Source organism: Jaculus jaculus, chromosome 16 (assembly GCF_020740685.1).
Source record: "Jaculus jaculus isolate mJacJac1 chromosome 16, mJacJac1.mat.Y.cur, whole genome shotgun sequence".
NCBI classification, from domain to species: Eukaryota; Metazoa; Chordata; class Mammalia; order Rodentia; family Dipodidae; genus Jaculus; species Jaculus jaculus.
The window spans coordinates 67,289,110-67,310,925 of NC_059117.1; the positions used below are offsets into that span (position 1 = coordinate 67,289,110).

At 46.3% G+C, this 21,816-nt stretch overlaps 1 protein-coding gene and 1 pseudogene across 3 annotated transcripts in view; both read right to left on the reverse strand.

Annotated features, from left to right (window-relative positions):
- Ptprg (protein tyrosine phosphatase receptor type G) overlaps positions 1-21,816 on the reverse strand; it is an 873,855-nt gene that overhangs the window by 253,334 nt on the left and 598,705 nt on the right. For all 3 annotated transcript variants that reach the window (XM_004661265.2, XM_004661264.2, XM_045136198.1), the window contains exon 5: positions 2,854-2,949. In XM_004661265.2, coding sequence (XP_004661322.1) covers positions 2,854-2,949 — 96 coding nt within the window. The remainder of the gene's footprint in view (positions 1-2,853; positions 2,950-21,816) is intronic.
- On the reverse strand, positions 12,490-13,047 carry LOC105944207 (annotated as a pseudogene).

The following is a 21,816-nucleotide window of genomic DNA, read 5'->3' on the forward strand; positions in this document are numbered from 1 at the left end:
ATCTTCACGTTAGTTTCTGATACAGAGTCGCTCACAGCACATGGAACTCACCAGGCTGGCTATAGTAGCTAGCCAGACAACCCCCAGATCCTTCTATGTTTGCCTCGCCAGCACTGGGGTCACACACACGTTGCCACATTCAGAGTTTTTTACATGCACACTTAGGGCCTCGTGCTTGTGCGGCAAGCCCTTCACCCACAGAGCCACCTCCGCGGCTCAGAAAATTGTTCTTGCACGTGAAGACCACATCAAGACCAATGTCTGCACAGAATGTGACCCAGCCAGGATGTGGGTCTGCAGGTCCCTCAAACCAGGTCACTCTGGAGGATGAACACACGGGTTCGTGAACACCAGGTCAGAGCGGAGCCTCCTGACAGGTGAGACATTTGCTCTGTTCGCCGTTTTACGACTGCCACTCATGGCCCTCCAACTCTGAGGCCTGGTGGACAGGAGAACGTTCTAATTTCTACGTTGATTGTCACAACGAGTCCCCTTCCTGGTTACAGAACGGGTGCTAGAAAGATGTAGAAGATGTTGTGCTTGAGTTTGGACAAATACATCAAGGCTTCTCGATTTTGCAGAGAAATATCAAAGTTTCAAAATTATCACTCTTGTGGATAGATCCCAACTACGCCATCTAAATAGACTGAAATGTTAAAATAACAATACGTTTTTCTTTCCACTGCATGAAGTTCACAGTGTGAATTCCGATGTTGAAACCCACATGTGGACTGGCGCGAGAAAGAAACAAAGACAGTCGTTCAGCCCCACTGCCTGATACAACCCTGCTTCCTATTACCGCCCCTCTGGTCTCTGACGACAGGACAGCAAGTCGAAATTGAGAGAAGGGGCCGACAGAGGAAAGCACACATGCAATTTCTTCACATGTGAACTAGCAGTCTTGTCCTAGAAATCTTTACAGCGTTCCAAGCAGAGATTTCACAGGGAAGTATTTTGGATGGTTCCCCAGCCCAAGACTCTAATTGGTCCTATATTTAACAAGTGTTTACAGAGCTAGAAAATTAGAAAGCACTTGGGTACAGCATGCATGAAGTAGTCTTTCCAACACTCAAAAACATTTACAAAAATTATTTTTCTCTATACAAATGGTACCCTACGAAGGAGGGCTGGTTGCTCAGGGCAGAAGTAGTCAGTAGTCATGACAGGAGGTCAGAAGTAAAGGCCAGCTACCTAAGAAGCAGCCTACAAAAAGGCAGTGATAAAAAACCCCAAGGGAGGGGGTGCTGGAGAGATGGCTTAGTGGCTAAGATACTTGCCTGTGAAGCCTAAGGACCCAGGTTTGATTCCCCAGTACCCACATACGCCAGATGTACAAGCTGGCATGTGTCTGGAGTTCATTTGCAATGCCTGGAGGCCCTGGCATGCTCATTCCCCCCGCCCCCCGCCAGCCTCTCTCTTTCCAGTAAATAAATATAATTTTTTAAAAAATCAAGGGGTTTTGTTGGACAGATGGCTCAGCAGTTAAGGCACTTACTGCAAAGCCTGATGACCCGGGTTCAATTCCCCAGTACCCAAATAAAGCCAGATGTACAAAGAGGCACATATGTCTGGAGTTCATATGCAGTGCCTGGAGGCCCTGATGTGCCCATTTTCTCTCTTTCTTTCTCTGTGCTTGCAAATAAAGAAATAAAATATAAATTTTTTAAAAAATCAAGGGCCTTACCCTTGGGAAATATCTCAAAGTTAGTTGTTTTGTAATGTCAGTGGCAAACCACCACAGTGCAAGAACAGAAAGGGTCCAGATAGAACCTGTGGGGGTTGAATGTAAATATATGTCTCCCGTAGATTCGGGTATTTTTTATTAAGCTTCCTACTTAGTCATCAGCAGCCGGAGCCCTGCTGGAGGAGGCGTGTCACTGGATCTTGAGTTTCTCCCAAGGTGTGTTTAGAGCCAACTTGAACTCTGGCTGTTCATGTTTGTGAGTGCTGGCCCTTGGCTCACTCTATCATATACTCACAGCAGACAGGCAGAACAGCTTCCTCCCACATGGTGAAACCCTGCCTGGAATCTAAAAGGCTGAAATAAACCCTTTCCACCCAGCAAAGAGAAGAACCACACCCGATGTTATCCTCTGGCCTTTCACGCACACACACACATATGTGCACCTTCATACACATACTTGTTTAAAAAGTTTTATATACATAGAAGGATATTCCCATTCTATGTACAAAATCAACATGTGAGCTTTCAGCAGAAGTCAATACAGCCACGATAAGAGAAAGAAAGAGCTGGGCACAATGGCTGACTCACACTTCCAATACCAAAATGTAGGAATCTACTACAGGAGGATTACTGGGAAGTTGTGGCCATGGAGGGGATCGGAGTTCCTAACTGTACTAATTGGAAAGAGTCTTAACAAATACTTTCGTTGCCATGGGGATTTCTGGGAGGAAAAGAAAGGGAATCTCTTTAAGAAGTGACTGGTGGTATTCATTAATCTAATTGCAAGTGTTGTCAAATTTAAAGTTGCTTAAAAGAAAGCTAGCTTTCCTTTGCACCAGCCTCTTAATATTCCAAAGGAGCCTGTTCAAAATGCTTCGGCAGCAAAGTAAGTTCTTTGACAAATGTGTTCTTCAATCGGTGTGCCAGTCAAGTAGCAATAAAATCAGAATAATTCATGCAAAAATTTGCATTATGTTTCTAAACATACTTATTTACATTTTAAATCACACATTAGACAATATGAAATATCTTTCATTTAGACAGGTGTGAACTAGGAAACAGATGCATTCATTAAGCATGAACAATTCGGCGAACTAAGAACAAAAAAAAAAAAAAAAAGATACTCTGAGAATCCTATGATTGAAGAGCTCCCACCAGCGTTTACTTACTTGGAAGAATGTGGCCATGGCCGCGATGATTCTGTTCTCAGAAATGGCCGTTTGAAAGCTGTCAAAGTCGTCGGGGTTGTAAAAGAAGATCTGCATCTAGAAGACAGTTAGACATTGTGTCAGGACAAAGTTCAACCTCAGACACAGGCAGAGCATAGCACAGTCCAGTAGGCCTGGGTTCCCCACTGAACTAGACCGTGCTCCGTTACTTCATGCATCTGCATATACAGTCCATTACTAGTGAGCATGAGGGTAGACCCAGACATCATGCCTCTTAACCCCTATGTAAATATATCACACCTCTCCATATGACCACAACACACCCAAGACGCCCAAACTACCTACTTCCAATGCCTTTTCAAAAATGAAAAAAATATTTTCAAGCTAGGGGTGGTGGCGCATGCCTTTTGTCCCAGAACTTTGGAGACAGATGTAGGAGGATCGCTGGGAGTTCAAGTCTAGCTTGGGACTACAGAGTGAGTTCCAGGTCAGCCTGGGCTACAGTGACACCCTATTTCAAAAAAAGCCAAAACTTTTTTTCATTTATTTATAAGCAGAGAGAGAGACAAATTGACAATGGGCATACCAGGGTCTCTTGCCACTGCAAAAGAACTACAGGTTAGCCATGCCGTGCATCTGGCTTTAAGCGGGTACTGGGGAATTGAACCTGGACCAGCAGGGGTTTCAAGCAAATGCCTTTAACCACTGAGCCATCTCTGTAGCCCCCGCTGCCGTTTGATTCCTACGGGCGAGCTCACTATAAAACTCTGCCCCATCCACAGGCAAAACTGAAGACAGATAAACAGCTTGCAATTGAAAGGCTCAGCTGTGAGACGGAATCCATGTGTAAAATTATAAAGAACAAATGGGTGCATGACTATAAACGCGTCCGACACAAATGATGAGAATTCAAAGGCATGTCTCGCGAGTATATTGAAATTGTCCAAAGGGCATGCCCTCGAAATGCGCAAAGAAATATTAAGGTAACCATCATGATGATGATAATGCTTTAGAGTTTACAGTGCGCAAAAAGCCATCCCGTACATCATTGCGCGGAAGGCTTTTGCACAGCATTATGCAGATGAGAAAAGACCAGTCCACTCAGCTCGAGGTGAGAAAAGTAGGTTTCCGGACATGGACGGTGAGATTGAACGTCAGAGGGAGTGTCAAGTCCAGGAGCTCCTATCCCAGTCTTAAATACCTCCTCTTATATTTAGCTGGCGTTTCATATTCAAAAAGCAAGTCACAGACAGACACGTCAACTAGAAGCCACCGCACGGTTCGAATGCTTGCACGCGCCTTGGTTTTTCGGAGGACACGGGAGTGCACACGTAGAGCCAAGGGGCTCCCCGAGAGACCACCCACGTGAAGAAACAGGACTGTGGTTCCCACTGCAGCTTCCTCGCCTCGCAGGCCTCAGGCGAGCGATTTTCTAAACAGCAGCTTCCTCGCATACAAGGTCAAGTGTCTGTGCCTGGTGGCGCAGCTTGTGGGGGCCGGCGTGAGGTGTCACGGCCCAGCGCTCCACACCACGTCAGCATCAAAACAGGCCAACACGTGACAGATTTCTTTAAAATCCTAGTAAGAGGGGCTGGCAAGACAGCTCGGTATGGAAACCACTTCCCTTGCAAAGCACGGGGATGGGAGTTCTCTCCCCAGTCCCCATGTCAATGCCCAGGGTGCGTGCACGCACGCACACAGAGTAATCCCAGCGCCGTGCAGGTAGAGATGGACAGCTCCGCAGAGCTCGCTGGCCATCCAAAGAGGCAAGCTCCCTCCCGGCCAGTGCAAAAAAAACCCCGTCTCAAACAGCTTTGGGTGATGGGCCGGAGGGTGAGACAAGAGGCTGTCCTCTGGCCTGCGCACGCATGCACATATGTGCACATGCATCCGCACACACGTGTCCCCCCACACATAGGAACATGTGAACACGCCCAGTAATATTCTTTGGACGACCCTTTCCAAAAACCGGATCTCTCTTTTCTACAGTTCCAAACGGCAGGCTGTGACGTGGTCTATAATAGAATGAATAACCACTTCCCAGCTGGGAGGGCCTGCTTGGAGATCGGACATTGAAACAGTAAATTTGAGCGTCTCCTTGGTCTGGGGATATGACTGATGCTTAGGGTGTGGGAAATAATAAATTTCCAGCAGGCAAAGCTAAGTGGCGGTGATTCACCACAGGCCGAAAGCAAGCAGAGTCCCGAAGGCTGAATGAACAGAGATGTTAAGCGCATGATGCCGCTGCTTTCTGAGGGTGAAATGAGGCAGCTCAGAGCCAGGAACTTTCTAGGGCCATCTAGGCACCTACCCAGGTAAGAGGAGGTACACATTCTTTTGCAAGATTTTTCATTCTTAAAAGAAATTTTTTTTCTACGAAGACCAAGAGTTCCCACCAAGTCTTACAGTTTCTTACAAATGTGTTACCTTTAGGTTGGGACAGCATTAGACATCACGAATTGACACTGAGAAAAATCCATTCCATGAGGGGTAGATTAAAACAATTTGATACTGGGTGAATTGCTTTGGGTACAATGCTACTAACCTAACCCAAGAGGGGCAAAATTCCACACAAGTACATTCAGAAAATTACACTTCACTGTCCTTTTAAAACTCAGGCCCTCAAATTAAGTAGGTTCCAGAAGGTTTTGTTACATTTCAACCCATGAACAGGGACAGCTCTTTTCAATGCATCACCTGAACAGAGTGTGATACAACCTACTTTAGGATGTTTTCAAGGACATGTCATTTACAACTAGGTGAGGATATGCATTTGCAGAAAACATGTTGGAGTCAAGCCTCCACCCAACTGGATAATAGTAATAAAAAAAAATCTCATAAAGAGAATAGCAGCCCATGTCAGAAATATCAATTTTCCTTGCAATTTCTCTCAAGTTGTAGTCTACTGAATTATGTTCACACTGGAAGTCACCAGAAAATAGGAAAATAAATAAGGAGATGAGGTTTGCTGAATGAGCCAAACGCCAGCATTTTGTTGTTTGTTGTTGCTGTTGTTAATGAGAAAATTCAGACAGAGGCTGCAAACTGGCTTTGCAAAGACATGTCTGGCAGGTGCTTGAGGTGGCTCCCAAGTGACCCTCAGGTCTCTGCGTCTACTACCGATGGCTACACCCAACTAGGAATGGCGGTGCATGCCTACAATCCCAGCCTCTCGGGAGCTAAGGCAGGAGGAGTGTGAGTTTCAGGCCATCTTGGGCTACATAACAAGATCCTCCAAAGTAAAAAATGAATCACATCCCGAGAGTTCCATGTATGAACGTGAGGGTGATTTACTACACAGTGCCGTCAACACCCTAAAATGAATCACATCCAGAGAGTTCCATGTATGAACGTGAGGGTGGTTTACTACACAGTGCCGTCAACACCCTACCAAAGACACAAGAAGCAAATAAGCTGATAAGCTGACACAAAGGGCCCAAAGTACCCATGGTTAAGTGGCCCTGCAAGCAAGGAAAGCTGACCTCAAGCCCTCGCACACCCATAGAAACGCCAGGGCTCACTGTCTTGTGAGGTGTTGCAGTCAGGGTTGCACGGCTGCCAGAAAACACCCCACCAAGAGCAGCTGGTGGAGAAAAAAAGGGGGCTTACAGACCGGCAGGGAAGCTCCATGATGGCAGGGGGAAATGATGGCACGAGCAAAGGGTGGACATCACCTCCTGGCCAACATCAGGTGGGCAACAGCCACAGGAGACTGTGCCAAACACTGGCAAGAGAAAGCCGGCTATAACACCCATAAGCCCGCCCCCAGCAATATGTTGCCTCCTGGAGGGTTTAATTCCCAAATTGCCATCAGCTGGGTACATGACATTCAGAACACCTAAGTTTGTCGGGGGACACTTGAATCAAACCACTACATCAGGTAGTCAAATCGGCAAGCTCTAGGCTCGTGAGAAACCCTGCCTCAAAAAAAAAGGTAGGTGGGCTGGAGAAGATGGCTTAGTGGTTAAGCGCTTGCCTGTGAAGCCTAAGAACCCCGGTTCGAGGCTCGGTTCCCCAGGTCCCACGTTAGCCAGATGCACAAGGGGGGCGCACGCGTCTGGAGTTCGTTTGCAGAGGCTGGAAGCCCTGGCGCGCCCATTCTCTCTCTTTCTCTCTCTCTCTCTCTCTCTCTGTCTTTCTCTCTATGTCTGCTGCTCTCAAATAAATAAATAAGTAAACAAATGAACAACAACAACAACAACAAAAGGTAGGTGAAAAAAGGTAGGCAAAGTGCCTGGGGGATAACACCTTAAGTTCCCCTCTGGCTGCCGTGTGCACCACGGGCACGTCCATCTGCACACACGGGCACACATACAGAACACCAGTATGCACACATGCAAAAACAGACCTAAAACATCGCAGATGAGGTGACAGTCCTCTGCACTCTATGCAATAATCTAACTTTACACACACACACAGTATGCTACATATTTTTTATCGGCCACTTGGAAATAAGAGGGAGATAATATGCCCTATTACACTGGAATGGATAAGTGTATACTTTCTATGAATAATTTTTCAAGGTAGGGTCGCACTCTAGGTAAGGCTGACCTGGAATTCACCATGTAGTCTCAGGGTGGCCTCGGACTGACAGCAATCCCTCCTACCTCTGCCTCCCATGTGCTGGGATTAAAGGCGCGCGCCACCATGACCAGTTCATTTCTATGAATAAGATAATCATACATTATCACAGTATAATTATTAAAGTAAGCAAATTTCATGTTGACTTGATACTATTAATCAACTCTAAAGGCTGGAGAGATGGCTCAGCGGTTAAGCGCTTAGCTGTGAAGCCTAAGGACCCCAGTTCCACGCTCAATTCCCCAGGACCCACAGTAGCCAGATGCACAAGGGGGCGCACATGTCTGAAATTCATTTGCAGTGGTTAGAGGCCCTGGCAGGCCAATTCTCTCTGTCCATCTGCCTCTTTCTCTGTCTCTCACTCTCAAATAAATAAATAAAAATAATCAACTCTCAGCCTGTTTTCAATTTTTTTAAATGTCTTTTTTAATTTTATTTGCCAGCAAGAAGAGAAAGAGATGAGAGAGAGGGAGAGACAGAGAGAGAAAGAGACAGAGAACGGGTGTGCCAGGGCCTCTAGCCACTGCAAGTGAACACCAGACACATGCATCACTTTGTACACTTTGTATGTGGATTCTAGGGAACTGAACCCAGGTCATTAGGCTTCGTAGGAAAGTACCTTAACCACAGCCATTTCTATAGCCCCTTTTTTCAAAGTTCAATAAGTGCCCCCATAAAGTCCAGGACAGACTATATTTCAGTACTGAGTTCAGGATCTAATCTAGCGTCAAACTCAGCACGTCTGTCCAGTGTCGGTCACCATGTCATGGTCACCTGGACAGGTAGCTCGCTGGCCTGTGCCCTTCTTGACTCTGGGGATGTCACACACAAAGGATAATCCCGCGTGAGTTCACTGTCTGCCCTCACATGTGCTTCTCACATTTAGATTCAGACAGTGCCTCCTATGACGTCACACAACAGCACCAAGGTTGCTCTGTGCATCCACTCAGGATGTGCGTGCCCAATACTGGGGGTGTTTGGGGGCATTCACCTCCGTGGCATGGTGAGGCTCACAACTGACAACCTTCCTCCATTCACAGTTATTCATCTTTGTTTGAAATTAAAAAGCACCCAGCACTCGGGAGGCAGAGGTAGGAGGATCCCCATGAGTTCAAGGCCACCCTGAGACTCCATAGTGAATTCCAGGTCAGCCTGGGCTAGAGTGAAACCTTACCTCGAAAAAAAAATAAAATAAATAAATAAATAAATGAAATTAAAAAGCACATGGGGGAAGCTGGAGAGATGGCTTAGCGGTTAAGGCACTTGCCTGCAAAGCTTAAGGACCCAGGGTCGATTCTCCAGTATCCACAGAAGCCAGATGCACAGGGTGGCACATGCATCTAGAGTTTGTTTGCAGTGGCTGGAGGTCCTGGTGGGCCTATTCTCTCTTTCTCTCTCTCTTTCTCCCTCTAATAAATAAATAAGATATGTTTTAAGCATATGGGGGTGGGAGAGATGGCTCCGGAGTTAAGGCACTCGTCTGAAAAGCCTAATGACCTGTGTTTGATTTCCCAGAACCCCTGTAAAGCCCGATGCACAAAGTGGTGTATGCATCTAGAATCTGTGTGCAGCAGTTGGAGGCCCTGACATGTCCATTGTCTCTGTCTGTCTCTTTTCTATCTATCTCTGCTTACAAATAAATTTAAAAAAAATTAAAGCACATGGTAAGAAGAAATTCTGAAATGACATTCATCTGTCACCCACTAGTTTTAGTATTCATTGACTTCCTAACTCCACTATTTATCTGTATGTATTGATGAAATTCTTTTTTGAGGTAGGGTTTCACTCTAGCTCAGGCTGACATGGAATTCACTATGTAGTCTCAGGGTGGCCTCAAACTCATGGTGATCCTCCTACCTCTGCCTACTGAGTACTGGGATTAAAGGTGTGTGCCACCACACCTGGCACATTAATGAAATTCTTTTTTTTAAAATTCTTTTTGTTTTTATTTTTACTTATTTGAGAGCAACAGAGAGAGAGAAAGAGGCACATATATAAAGAGAATGGGCGCGGCAGGGCCTCCGGCCACTGCAAACCAAACAGCAGACACGTGCGCCCCCTTGTGCATCTGTTGACGTGGGTCCTGGAGAACCGGGCCTCGAACCGGGGTCCTCAGGCTTCACAGGCAAGCGCTTAACCACTAAGCCACCTCTCCAGCCCACATTAATGAAATTCTTAAGGGACAGTCTATTCCCATTCTCCAAGGCTCATTCACTTATTTGCCCATTCATTTCTGGGCCTATGGACTGATTTTAGTTTTTGTTTCATTCAATCTATTACTCTCCCCATCAATAACTTGCATTGTTCCTGCCTAGTAGAAGTGGCCTTTTCTTCAGTCTGCATCTTTTGGGTGAGCAATGTCATTTAAAAAGCCATTAACTTCAGCTCAATATCTTCCAAGTGTATTCAAAATTGGAATATTTTGGTTCTTCAAGAACATTCCCTAGCTTAGCAAGTCCATTCTAAATAGGACACCCTCCTCAGAGGAAAACAAGTGGGGTCAGCTTCCAATCAATGGCTATCGCTTTTTCACACGCATCTCCTTAACCAAAGAATGATGCTGGCCAGGAGTGGCGGCACACGCCTTGAATCCCAGCCCTTGGGAGGCTGAGGCAGGAGGATCACTATGAATTCAAGGCCCAGCCTGAGCCTAATTCCATGTTAGCCTGGGCTACAGCAAGACTCTCCCTCGAAAGAAAAAGCAAGCAAACGATCAAACAAAAAGAATGACGCCAGCTGAAACTAACCAAGAAGTCCCCTGAGAGGTGGAGAACTTCAGGGCGGAGTCATGGGACAAGATGTGACAATGCTTTCAACATTACAGGCCTGAGCACTTCTACCACGGGGAAAGGTGGACCAAGAAAAACTACAAGCCTATCTGTAGCCTGGTCAGAGGGATGGCTACGCTACAACAGCGCATGGCATCATCTGACATCTGGAAGTGATCGTACTTGACAGGGAAAACCCATCACACCTGACCCTTGTCAGGAAGTGTGTGCTAAGCACAGGTATGGGAAATGGATCCGTGACAGACGCCACGGGAAAGCACGGGGTGATGTGAATCAGGTAGTGTATGAACAGCACTAACAGCAGCCAATGGTGCTTCCCTGCAAGGGCTCATGGGATATATGCAGAGGTTCACAAATAACTGTTTGTTTTTGCATGCATGCATGCATGGCGCGCGCGCGTGTGTTTTGGAGCAAATACTTGTGTGGGCCAAAGAACAACCTTGGCTGTCATCTGCAGGAAGAACATTATCCATTCCTTTTTGAGACAGTCTCTAGGGGACCTGGAGCTCACCAAGTCATCGAGACTGGCTGGCCAGTGAGCTCCAGGGATCCCTGTGCCACTTGGGATTACAGGCATGTGCCCGTGCCTCCTGCATTACCATGCATTGGGGATTAAACTCAGGTCCTTGTGCTGGCGAGTAAGCACGTTATTGGCTACACACCATCTTGCCAGCCCTGACAAATACCTGTTTAGCTTCTCTTTTCTCCCGGGGTTAACAACTTTCTGTTAAAATGATGCCAGTTGAAATGTCATTTAAAATATATTTTTTCCCAATTTGTACATTTTCTTTGTTAAGTTGAATGACCACCAAATGAACAAATAGGAGATAAAGAGATTTCTAGCTGGCTGTGGTGGCGCAAGCACCCAGAGGAAGAGGTAGGAAGATCGCCGTGAATTCCAGGCCACCTGAGATTACATGAAACCCTACCACAAAAAAGAAAAAAAAAAAAAAAAAAGAAAAGAAAAGAAAAAAAAAAGCGGTAAGAGGTTTCTTTTGTCACTAATTCAGCGGCATCGCTTGTTACCAATGAGTATGCGTCACCACAGTTCTCATCTGCCAGGCAAGGGAAGCAAAGATTTGAAAAATTCATAATTTCTAAAATCCATACAGTGCTTAAAGATGGAAAGTGCCTTGGGAGAGAAAAAGAACCTTCATGATCTCAGAGTTCAAAGACTCATCACTCTACTCTCTCCCAAATGGCAAGGCGATCTGCTTAATGCGTGTTCTGGGGAAGGTACCATGACTGATGAAGACACAGTCAATGCAGTCGATGCTTAGGAAAACTGAAGTCACGGAGGAGGCCAGGTTAGCTCTTTCTTTGGATGCCAACGTTTGAGTAAATGCATCACACACACACACACACACACACACACACACACACACACCCAACAACAACAACAACAAACCCTCAAAGCAATGACTGGCTCCTGGTCAAGTGAGATGTGCAGAGCACTAACTACGGGTAATCAGATATCTTTGAAGGTCAATTATTTATCCTTTAACTTTATACTATGTGCCGATATCATCCCTCAGGGCACTGTGACAATAGTCAAGAGGAAATGGTCCCAAGACAAGACAGGAAAGGCGAAAAGGGTCTCCTTTACCAATTTAAAGAATATGTCTTATTCAGCTATTTGAAAGAGAGCACGGGCATACCAGGACCTCTTGCCACTGAAAACAAACTCCAGACATAGTTGACACTTTGGGCATCTGGCTTTACGTAGGTACTAAGGAATCAAGCCTAGTCTAGCAGGCTTTGCTTGCAAGCAAGCCCCTTTAAGTGCTGAACCATCTCCCCAGCCCCAGATTTTGAAGCCTCTACATTTTTTCTTTTCTCTTGGAATCCTCTCGGAGTCTACTGGAGCAGAGTTCTCCCCAGAGAACACAGGCCCTCATACAATTCAGCTCACCAACTTATTTCTTATGGAACTGTACAAAAAAGAGGTAAGGGGCTGCAGAGATGGCTCAGTGGTTAAAGTGTATGCCTGCAAAGCGAAAGGACCCAGCTTCGACTCCCCAGGACCCACATAAGCCAGACGCAGAAGGTGGCACAAGTGTCTGGAGTTCATTTGCATTGGCTGAAGGCCCTGGCATGCCCATTCTCTCATACACACACACTATCTCTCTATTAGCCTCTTTCTCTCTCAAATAAAACGAATAAATAAATAAATAGTTTTGGATTTTTTTTTTTTGATCTGACACTTAAAATGCTTTAATAAACACAACCAATGGTCCTTTTATTTCCATTTATTTTCATGCTGAATTTACTCCCATGCCATAAGTTTTTGTTTCTTCAGGTTTTTTTTCTGGGATATCTTTTTCTTCTGTGCAACCTCCTCTTCCGGTTTAGGAACAGTCTGTTCCTTTTCAGTGAGGGTCATCTCAGTGTGGCAAGGAGAGCTCATGTAAGAGTTAATCCGACCGTGAGCTTTGTAAGCACGGCGGCGCATCTTGGGCGCTTTGTTCACCTGGATATGTTCAATGGCCAGAGAATCCACATCTAAACCCTTAAGTTCAGCATTACCCTCTGCATTTTTAAGCATGTGCAGCAGACATTCGACACTCTTTTTGGGCCACCGACCCTGTGTCCAGCCCCACCGTTTAGCCTGGGCACACCTATCAACTCCACCATTGTATCGCCGGAATGGCACACACTGCTTCTTTAAAGTGACGTCTTTCAGATACTTAGTGGCTTTTCAGATATGCCTACCCTTGATAGCCTGAGCAGGTTCACGGGTGTTCTTAAAGTGAACACGAAGATTTGAACCCCTCGACTTGCATGATTTTGTGGGGTTTCCTGGGTCGAGAGAGTAGTGAACCATTTTCACAGGTCACCTCAGGCTGCTAACAGGAAGAGTGGATTTCTTTTTTTTAAGAAAGAGGGAGAACTGGGCACTCTGAGTACCAATCGGAGAGTGTGGAGTCAGAGCCAATATGCCTGTGGAGGGCATCTGAATGTCTAATCTCGGGGTTCCCTTCTGAAAGCCAGGCACCTCACTCCTCACCCTGCCCTGGCAAAGTTGGAACAAACAGGGAACTCACCATTCCCTACTGTGAATCTGTATGAGCAGAAAGGATGAGAAAACTAGGCTGAGATTAACCTTTTCCATGCACCAGCCGATATTCCAACGAGTCATGCTACTAGATATAGCAAAGAAGCCCATGTGTGGGCTTCGAGAAGGCTTCATCATATTAGCTCTGAAAAAGAGTAGGTACTTAGCATCCTTGCAGGCAAAGCAGCATTTCAATAAACATCCTGCCCGGCTTGCTTCACACAATAGACGTAATCACGTAACATGCAGCCCTTCACTAGTTCCTTTCTTCCCTTGCTTCGTAACATGGAATTAGCCTCAATTTCTTTGCAGCAGGAATTGAAATTTTTGCAGCAGTTGAGCCCAAAACATGTGCTACGGGGTCTGTGGGTCACCCAAACAGGCACCCCAACAACTGAGAGTCACACAGTCTCTTTGTAACTTGCTTATCCCATCTCGACTATATTAGGTGACATTGAAAACTTTTCTGTAACTGGGAAGAGTTTAGACTCTGGGCCACAATGGGAAGTTCTGTTTTCTCAGGAACTTACTGTATATAATTCATGGCATTATTTCTTATAGTTCAGCATAAGTTTGGACACAAATGTGGTAGGCGAGGGAAGTGCATTGTGCCCATGTCGCTTTATCATGAGTTTAAGGAAGATGGTAATAACAGCTCTGCCATTTAATTGCTGTGGACGATGCAGAGAAGTTCTTTAGCCCATCTGCACCTTAACAGCCCATGAGTAAATGAAGTAAAAACACCAGCATTCAGGTACGGGGCAGAGTCAATCACAACAAAACCTTCTATCACTCCGTGAACACTGTAAGGTCCCAGTCTGCTCATAAGTCTTTAAATTTTAATTAAAGGGGAAAATGCAAGTAACCTTTTGAAAGGGTTGTTTACAATCTGCTCAAATTGCAACCTGTGCAGGTGATAACCAAAACTGAAGCAAGAAATAAATTGTGATGGTTGGCACTCCAACCATAGGTAATGTAACTGACAAATCTCACCAACAGTTCAATCAAATAAGCCACACATACAAATCCAGGTCAATGGGTCAGGAGGGAAACACAGTGGCTCCCCCTAGGGGCAGTGCCTGGGCAAGGCTTCAGGGATGCTAAATTCTCTTTATACAAGATACAAGAACTCACCATGTGTCCTGCTTATTATGTATGAGCTTTCCTTCTGTAAGGTGAATAAATAAGATTAGCAAAACAGCTGCACAGCTGCTTCTGGGAAGAACCAAAGTCTAGTATTCTGAGATAACAGAGCCAGGCAGTTTGTCTCCCTCTTTGGTGGCCACTCAGTGACTCAGGCTGCTGAAATCCTCGAGGCACAGCCAGATCATCTGCTTGACAGGGAAAGGTACGGAGACTGTGCAAGGGCCGAGAGTCACTACAGCTGGGAACCAAACACCGCAATATGGACCAAGCACAGTTCAGCCATCCTCCCCACCATGCACACTCTACAGTGAGAACACCCTTCCACCATGCACACTCTGCAGTGAGAACACCTTTCCACCATGCACACTCTACAGTGAGAACACCCTTCCACCATGCAGACTCTGCAGTGAGAACACTCTTCCACCATGCAGACTTTACAGTGAGAACACTCTTCCACCATGCAGACTCTGCAGTGAGAACACTCTTCCACCATGCAGACTCTGCAGTGAGAACACCCTCCCACCATACACTCTACAGTGAGAACACTCTTCCACCATGCAGACTCTACAGTGAGAACACCCTCCCACCGTACAGTCTACAGTGAGAACACTCTTCCACCATGCAGACTCTGCAGTGAGAACACCCTCCCACCATACTCTCTACAGTGAGAACACTCTTCCACCATGCAGACTCTGCAGTGAGAACACCCTCCCACCATACACTCTACAGTGAGAACACTCTTCCACCATGCAGACTCTACAGTGAGAACACCCTCCCACCATACTCTCTACAGTGAGAACACTCTTCCACCATGCAGACTCTACAGTGAGAACACCCTCCCACCATACTCTCTACAGTGAGAACACTCTTCCACCATGCAGACTCTACAGTGAGAACACTCTCCCACCGTACAGTCTACAGTGAGAACACCTTCGCAGTGAGAACACCCTCCCACTGTACAGTCTACAGTGAGAACACTCCCACCATGCAGACTCTGCAGTGAGAACACCCTCCCACTGTGGATGATTCTGCAGTAAGAACACCTTCCCATCACGCAGACGAAGTTGGTTCCCAGCATCCCACCTCCTCCAGCAAGTCTCCATCTCCCAAACTGCCAATGACTGGGGACCAAGTATTCAGAACACATGAATCTGGGGGGGCATCACCTTCAACCCACCACACTTTCAAATGCAGAATTCTTTTTAGTGATGAGATTCACTGCCGGTTACCTCTGGAATCCTAGCCTGAATATTGTGCAGTTCATAGCTAGGGTGATTGTAAACTCCAGTTAGCAACGTCTACAGATGAGGACAGACAGAAGGGGCCAGGAGAACCTGGTGCACAGAATCCAGGGGTGCTGCAGAACAGGGCCCAACACCCCGGTAAACACCCACAACACCTCACTACCGGGTGCTGATGTGCCAAGCGCCCAGCTCCGCTCACTGGGCGACACTGGCAGTGTGCTGGGTGAAGCATTAGGTTTCCCTTCTCCCCACTGTGGAGCTTTCGGGGGAGGGGGGCTCAGTCTGTTGTAACAGACGCACCTCTGTCTCCACCCAGCAACGTCCATATGGCTTCCACCCATCAGGTACCTTTGAATTTTCACCCAGGCATGGAGGTTCATGCTCCTAATCCCAGCAGTGTAGGGAGACTGAGGCAGGAGGAATGTCACCTATTTGAGGCTCAAAGCTATGTAGTTTTAGGCCAGTGTGTGCTATAGTATGTAACCTTGTCTAAGAGAGAAAGAAAAAGAAAAAGGAGAGGCAAGGAGGAGGATGAGAAGAAGGAAAAGGAAGAAGAGGAGGAGAAAGGAAGGAAGGAAGGAAGGAAGGAAGGAAGGAAGGAAGGAAGGAAGGAAGGAAGGAAGGAAGGAAGAAAGGAAGGGAAGGAGGAAAGGATGGAAAGAAGAAAGATAAGAAAGAAATGCAATGTGGGCTGGAGAGATGGCTTAGCAGATAAGGCGCTTGCCTACAAAGCCACAGATGCCGGGTTTGACTCCCCAGGACCCATGTAATCAAGATGCATAAGGTGGCGCATGTATTTGGAGTTTGTTTCCAGTGGCTACAGGTCCTGGTGCAACTGTTCATTTTTTCTCTTTCTCAAATAAATAGTAAATAAAAGAATAAAAAATATTGGTCTGGAGAGATGGCTTAGTGGTTAAAGTGCTTGCCTACAAGACCAAAGGACCCAGGTTTGATTCCCCAGGACCCAAGTAAGCCACGAATGAATTCGGGTGCCAGTAACTTCAGTCCCTTTGCAATTCTTTGGTTTCTGCTCCTCCCAGGACTGAAGTTACCAGGTATGCTTGGCCATGCCCAGCCGTTTATGTGAGAGATGGGGAGTCAAACTCGGGGTGAACCAGGTCCTCGTGCTTGCCACAGCACATGCTCTCAGCGCTCCAGCATCTCCCCAGCACCCCAATTCACTCATTAATTCCCTTTCTTTCACTTCATTTCTTTAAACTTTTAAAAATAGTTTAATTTATTTATTTGAAAGAGAGGGGCGCAGGAGACAGAATGGGTGTTCCAAGGCAAATGAACTCCAGACATATGTGCTACCTTGTGCATCTGGTGCATATCTCTCTCTCTCTCTCTCTCTCTCTCTCTCACACACACACACACACACACACACACACACACTCGCACGCATGCACATGCACACTCTTGGGCTGGAAAGATGACTTAGCAGTTAAGTCGCTTGCATGTGAAGCCTAAAGGACCCAGGTTAGATTCTTCAGGACTCACAAAAGTCATATGCACAAGGTGGAGCTCATCTGCTGTGGCGGGAGGCCTTGATGCAGTCATTCTGTTTCTATCTGCCTCTTCCTTTCTCTGTGTCTCCCTCAAATAAATCAATCAATAAAATTATTTTTTAAATCTTTACAAAAAACCCTAAAATACACACCCAGACAGCCCAGGTATTGTGTCATACAAGTGAACTGCCAGCATTTGGGGGAAAGAGACAAGAGGATTGCTGAGAGCTCAAGGCCAACCTAGACTACAGAGTGGGACCCTATCTCGAAAATGCAAAGCAAAACCAACAACCTCAAACCCACGTTCGGAACCTTTCTGTTGTATGCGCTCTGGACCTCAGTGGGAGTTTGCTGCCTTGGAAACGGTGGGTGAAAAAGGGCCCTTAGGTGCACGTGGAACTCATTTGTATTTCAAAAACATGAAAATCACCGAACAGCGTTTGTGCTCTCTGTAATATGAAACTTTTTAGAAATTGCTTTGTACTTGGGAGGAACAGCCACATGATTCACCATGAAATGAAGTCTGGAAAATCATTTTGGATAAATGGACCTATAAATTCAATAGAATTTCCATGACAACATAGACTGCAACACTCGACCACAAATAAAAGGTAATAAATCATTGAACACCGACTCGAAATCAGCAATATGTCTCCCAATCTGAAATGCAAGAAACCTGAACTAGAGTCTAGTGGTTACTGACTCACCCAACGTTCCCCTAATGGTTTGTACCACACTTCCCACACTGTATTTTCTATCCCATAACAGGTGGTGGGGGGAAATGATGATGTTATAAATTTTCAATTAAGCTAAAGAAAATCAGCACCGGTGTGGGGGTGGTTGTGTCCCCTCCTTACCCCATGTCGAGGCAGCCGCTCTGTACAGCAATGCTTTCATGACTGCCCAGGCAGTGGAGTGTCAAAAGGAAAAAGTTAGCCTGGTGTACTGTTGCACGCCTTTAACCCCAGCACTCAGGAGGCAGAAGTAGGAGCACCATGAGTCTGAGGTATCATGAGACTACATAGTGAATTCCAGGTCTGCTTGGGCTAAAGCAGAAACCTATATCAAACACACACAGAGGAAGAAAGAAAAAAGAAAAAAAGAGAGAGGGATGGAGGGAGGGAGGGAGGGAGGGAGGAAGGAAGGAAGGAAGGAAGGAAGGAAGGAAGGAAGGAAGGAAGGAAGGAAGGAAAGAAGGAAAGAAGGAAAGAAGGAAAGAAGGAAAGAAGGAAGGGAGGACGGGAAAAGTTTTAGGCAAGACCTTGGTGTTCCATCAAATGCTTTTGAGGTCTGTAGAGCTAAACCACACCCTCTCAGGGCCTCAGGTCAAGGCAGTCAGGCAATAATCAATTCTAAGATAAGGAACATCAACCCTCTTAGAACACCTATTCATTACACAGTTCTCTGCTCCTCAAGTCACTTGGTAAATTCTTGTGGGAGTCTCGGACCATGGGCTCATCTGGAGACTGTCTCCTGTGGGCTCTCTCAGCACTAGTAGGTGGCACGGGTCCTAGGGCCAAGACTGGGGCAGGACTTACTCAACAGCTTTAGAATGAATGAATGGGAGTCCTTTAGACCCGGGAATGTGTTTGATTTCTCCATGTAGAACTTTCCTCATTACTGGGGGGAGGGGTGACTGGGAGAAAGGACAGATATCATGGCGCTCTGGACCTGCCTTCGAGCAGGGCTCCAAACGGCCTGGAGTAGCGCTGAAGGTGGTGCATGTGTGTGGGGCTGTGTTCATCACTTCTCATGACACGTACTTTCTCAGCTCCATCTTGGACCATCTGCTGATAACCACTGCTGCTACGTAACGATTTGTTTACTTATTTATTAGAGAGAGAGAAAGAGAATGGGTGCTCCAGGGCCTCTAGACACAAATGAACTCCAGATGCATGTGCCACCATGTGCACCTGGCTTACATGGGACCTGGAGAATCAAACTTGGGTCCTTAGGCTTCGCAGGCAAGTGCCTTAACTACTAAGCCATCTCTCCAGCCCATAACTTCTTTTAAAGTTATTTACTTGTAAGGAGGAAGAGAAAGAGAGAAAAAAAACATCAAACATGGACATGCCAGGGCATCTTGCACTGCCAACAAACTCCAGATCCATGTGCTATTTTATGCATTTGGCTTTTGTGGGCCCTGGGGAATCGAACCTGGACCAGCAGGCTTTGTAAACAAGTGCTTTTAACCACTTAGCCACTTCCCCAGTCTTGATGTGTGACTTGGCATGCCGACTTAATAGGACGTGGAAATGTCTATGCAGCAGGTTCTCCGGAGGATGGGCAGCACCATCTCACAGCCTAGACTTGGTAACCACGGCAAAAGCAGCACTGGCATGCCCTTGTCTCTTCTTCCTGGCCACCATGATGAGAATTGTGGACAATGCCTCTGAAACCATGAGTTAGGAAATTCCTTCCTCCCTTGTTCATGTTGTTCACAGTGACGAAAAGCTAACTAATACCCCTTAACTTTTTTTCAAATGTTCTTTACTTTTATTTGTTTATTAGAGTCAGAGAGAAAGGAAGAGAGAGAACGAGCAAGAGTGAGAATGGGCGCGCCAGGGCCTCCAGCCACTGCAAATGAACTCTACATGCATGCGCCCCTTGTGCTTCTGCCTAATGTGGGTCCTAGGGAAATCGAACCTGGGTCCTTTGGCTTTGCAGGCAAGTGCCTTAACTTCTAAGCCATCCCTCCAGCCCCCACACATATATATTATTTATTTATTTAAGAGAGGAAGAGAGAGAGTAGATGAATTCCAGACACATGTGCCACCTTGTGCATCTGGCTTATGTGAGTACTGGGGAATTAAACCTGGGTCCTTAGGCTTTGCAGGCAAGCGCCCTAACTGCTAAGCCCTCTCTCCACTCCCCCGCTTTTTTAAAAGCAATGATCTTATAAAGTCTAGGACTTTCCTTGAGCTCTTGAATGGCACTGCAAGCTGGAAGAGTTGGGACTCACTAGTAAAAGTTTGTGAGCACATTTTGATGAGCAAAAGCTCTTCTCCAAAACAAGTGGCCCAGACCATCCTCTGAAAAGAACACACACCGTGATAGTTAATGTTGTCAGCGTGACTGGATTTCCAAACACCATAGGAATAACCCTGGGTCTATCTCACAGGACATTTCCAAGAAGGTGTGACTGAAATGGAAATGCACATTCTGAGTGAAAATGTAAGAAGTAAGAGAAAGAAATGACTTTACATTGGTACTCCATGCTCAGTACTATTTAAAATTTTGTCAATAAAAGAAAAATAATTCCTTCCAAAAATACTTGAAATGGCAAATGTAAGACAACCTGGCTTCCAACAGCAGATACTAGTATTGATCAAATAGATTTATTTTATTTCATGTTTTAGTATTTTACTTAATATTTTACTGTAAAAAAAGTTATTTATTTCTTCATTTGCAAGCAGAGAGAGATAGAGTGGAGAGAGACAGACAGACAGACGGACAGATAGGCAGAGAAAATCAGTGTGCCAGAGCCTCTAGCCACTGCTAACAAACTCCAGATGTGTGCTTTCCTTTCTTTGTGCATCTGGCTTTACATGGGTACCGGGGACCTGACCTGGGTTCATTAGGCTTTGCAGGCAATCACCTTGAGCACTGGGCCATTTTTCCAGCCCTGTTTTACTATTTTGCAGGCAGGATCTCACTCTAGTCCAGGCTGACCAAAACCTCCCTCTGTAACCCAGGCTGGCCGAATGCACTAATCCTGTTCTCTAAATTCTAAGATTAAAGGTGTGAGTCACGCCCAGCTGTTTTTTATTTTTATTGCTTTTTCCCCCACTGTCATTCTTTCTTCCTAGGTATTTTTAGTTTATTGGAGGCTGGGTCCTTTATCTAACATGATATATGCCATTGTGTCAACAAAAATCGTCACATCTTTAAAAGATGAGGAGGGGCAGGCAAGGTATTTCCAAGGGGTAGAGTTCACCCTGGGGACACCAGGAGGAGAACGCTTCTCCAAATAGCTTTTAAGTTCATTCGAAGCTGGAGATGCTACAAATGGTTTAAAACAGACCCTCTCCTGCTGAAATGTAAAAGTCGTGATGGAGAACTGTGTGGGCTGAGGGATCAATGGGCAGCCATGGGATTCACGGAGATTTGACCTTCATGCAGCTCTACAGAGGGGGCGCTGTCTGAGCAGCGTATTTTAAAGAGTGGGAGAAGCTGGACGGGGTGGCGCACGCTTTTAATCCCAGCACTCGGGAGGCAGAGTGAGGAGGATCACCGTGAGTTCGAGGCCACCCCTGAGACTACATAGTTAATTTCAGGTCAGTCTGGGCCAGAGTGAGACCCTACCTCAAAAAACCAAAAATAAAAAATAAAAAAATAAAAGGGGGGGGGGGAGAAGAGGCCGGGACAGGTGAGGAGCCCCTTCAAGCACACAGCTCGTGGGCAGTCAGGGGCCATCTGTGGGCCGCGTTCCTTCCAACAGAACCAACCCCTGTGCATGGCTCTCCTCCAGGCTGGTCACAGGGTGCAGAGATTGCCCACTTTCAGCCATCCGGGACAGAGCTCTCTGGGGGAGTCTTTGCCTCTTTCTGGTGTGATTAGCACGCCCAGGCAAGGGCGCCACCCTGGGAGGTGGCTCCGAAGGCAAGAGTCCTCACCCTGGGTCAAGCTCAAGGCCAATG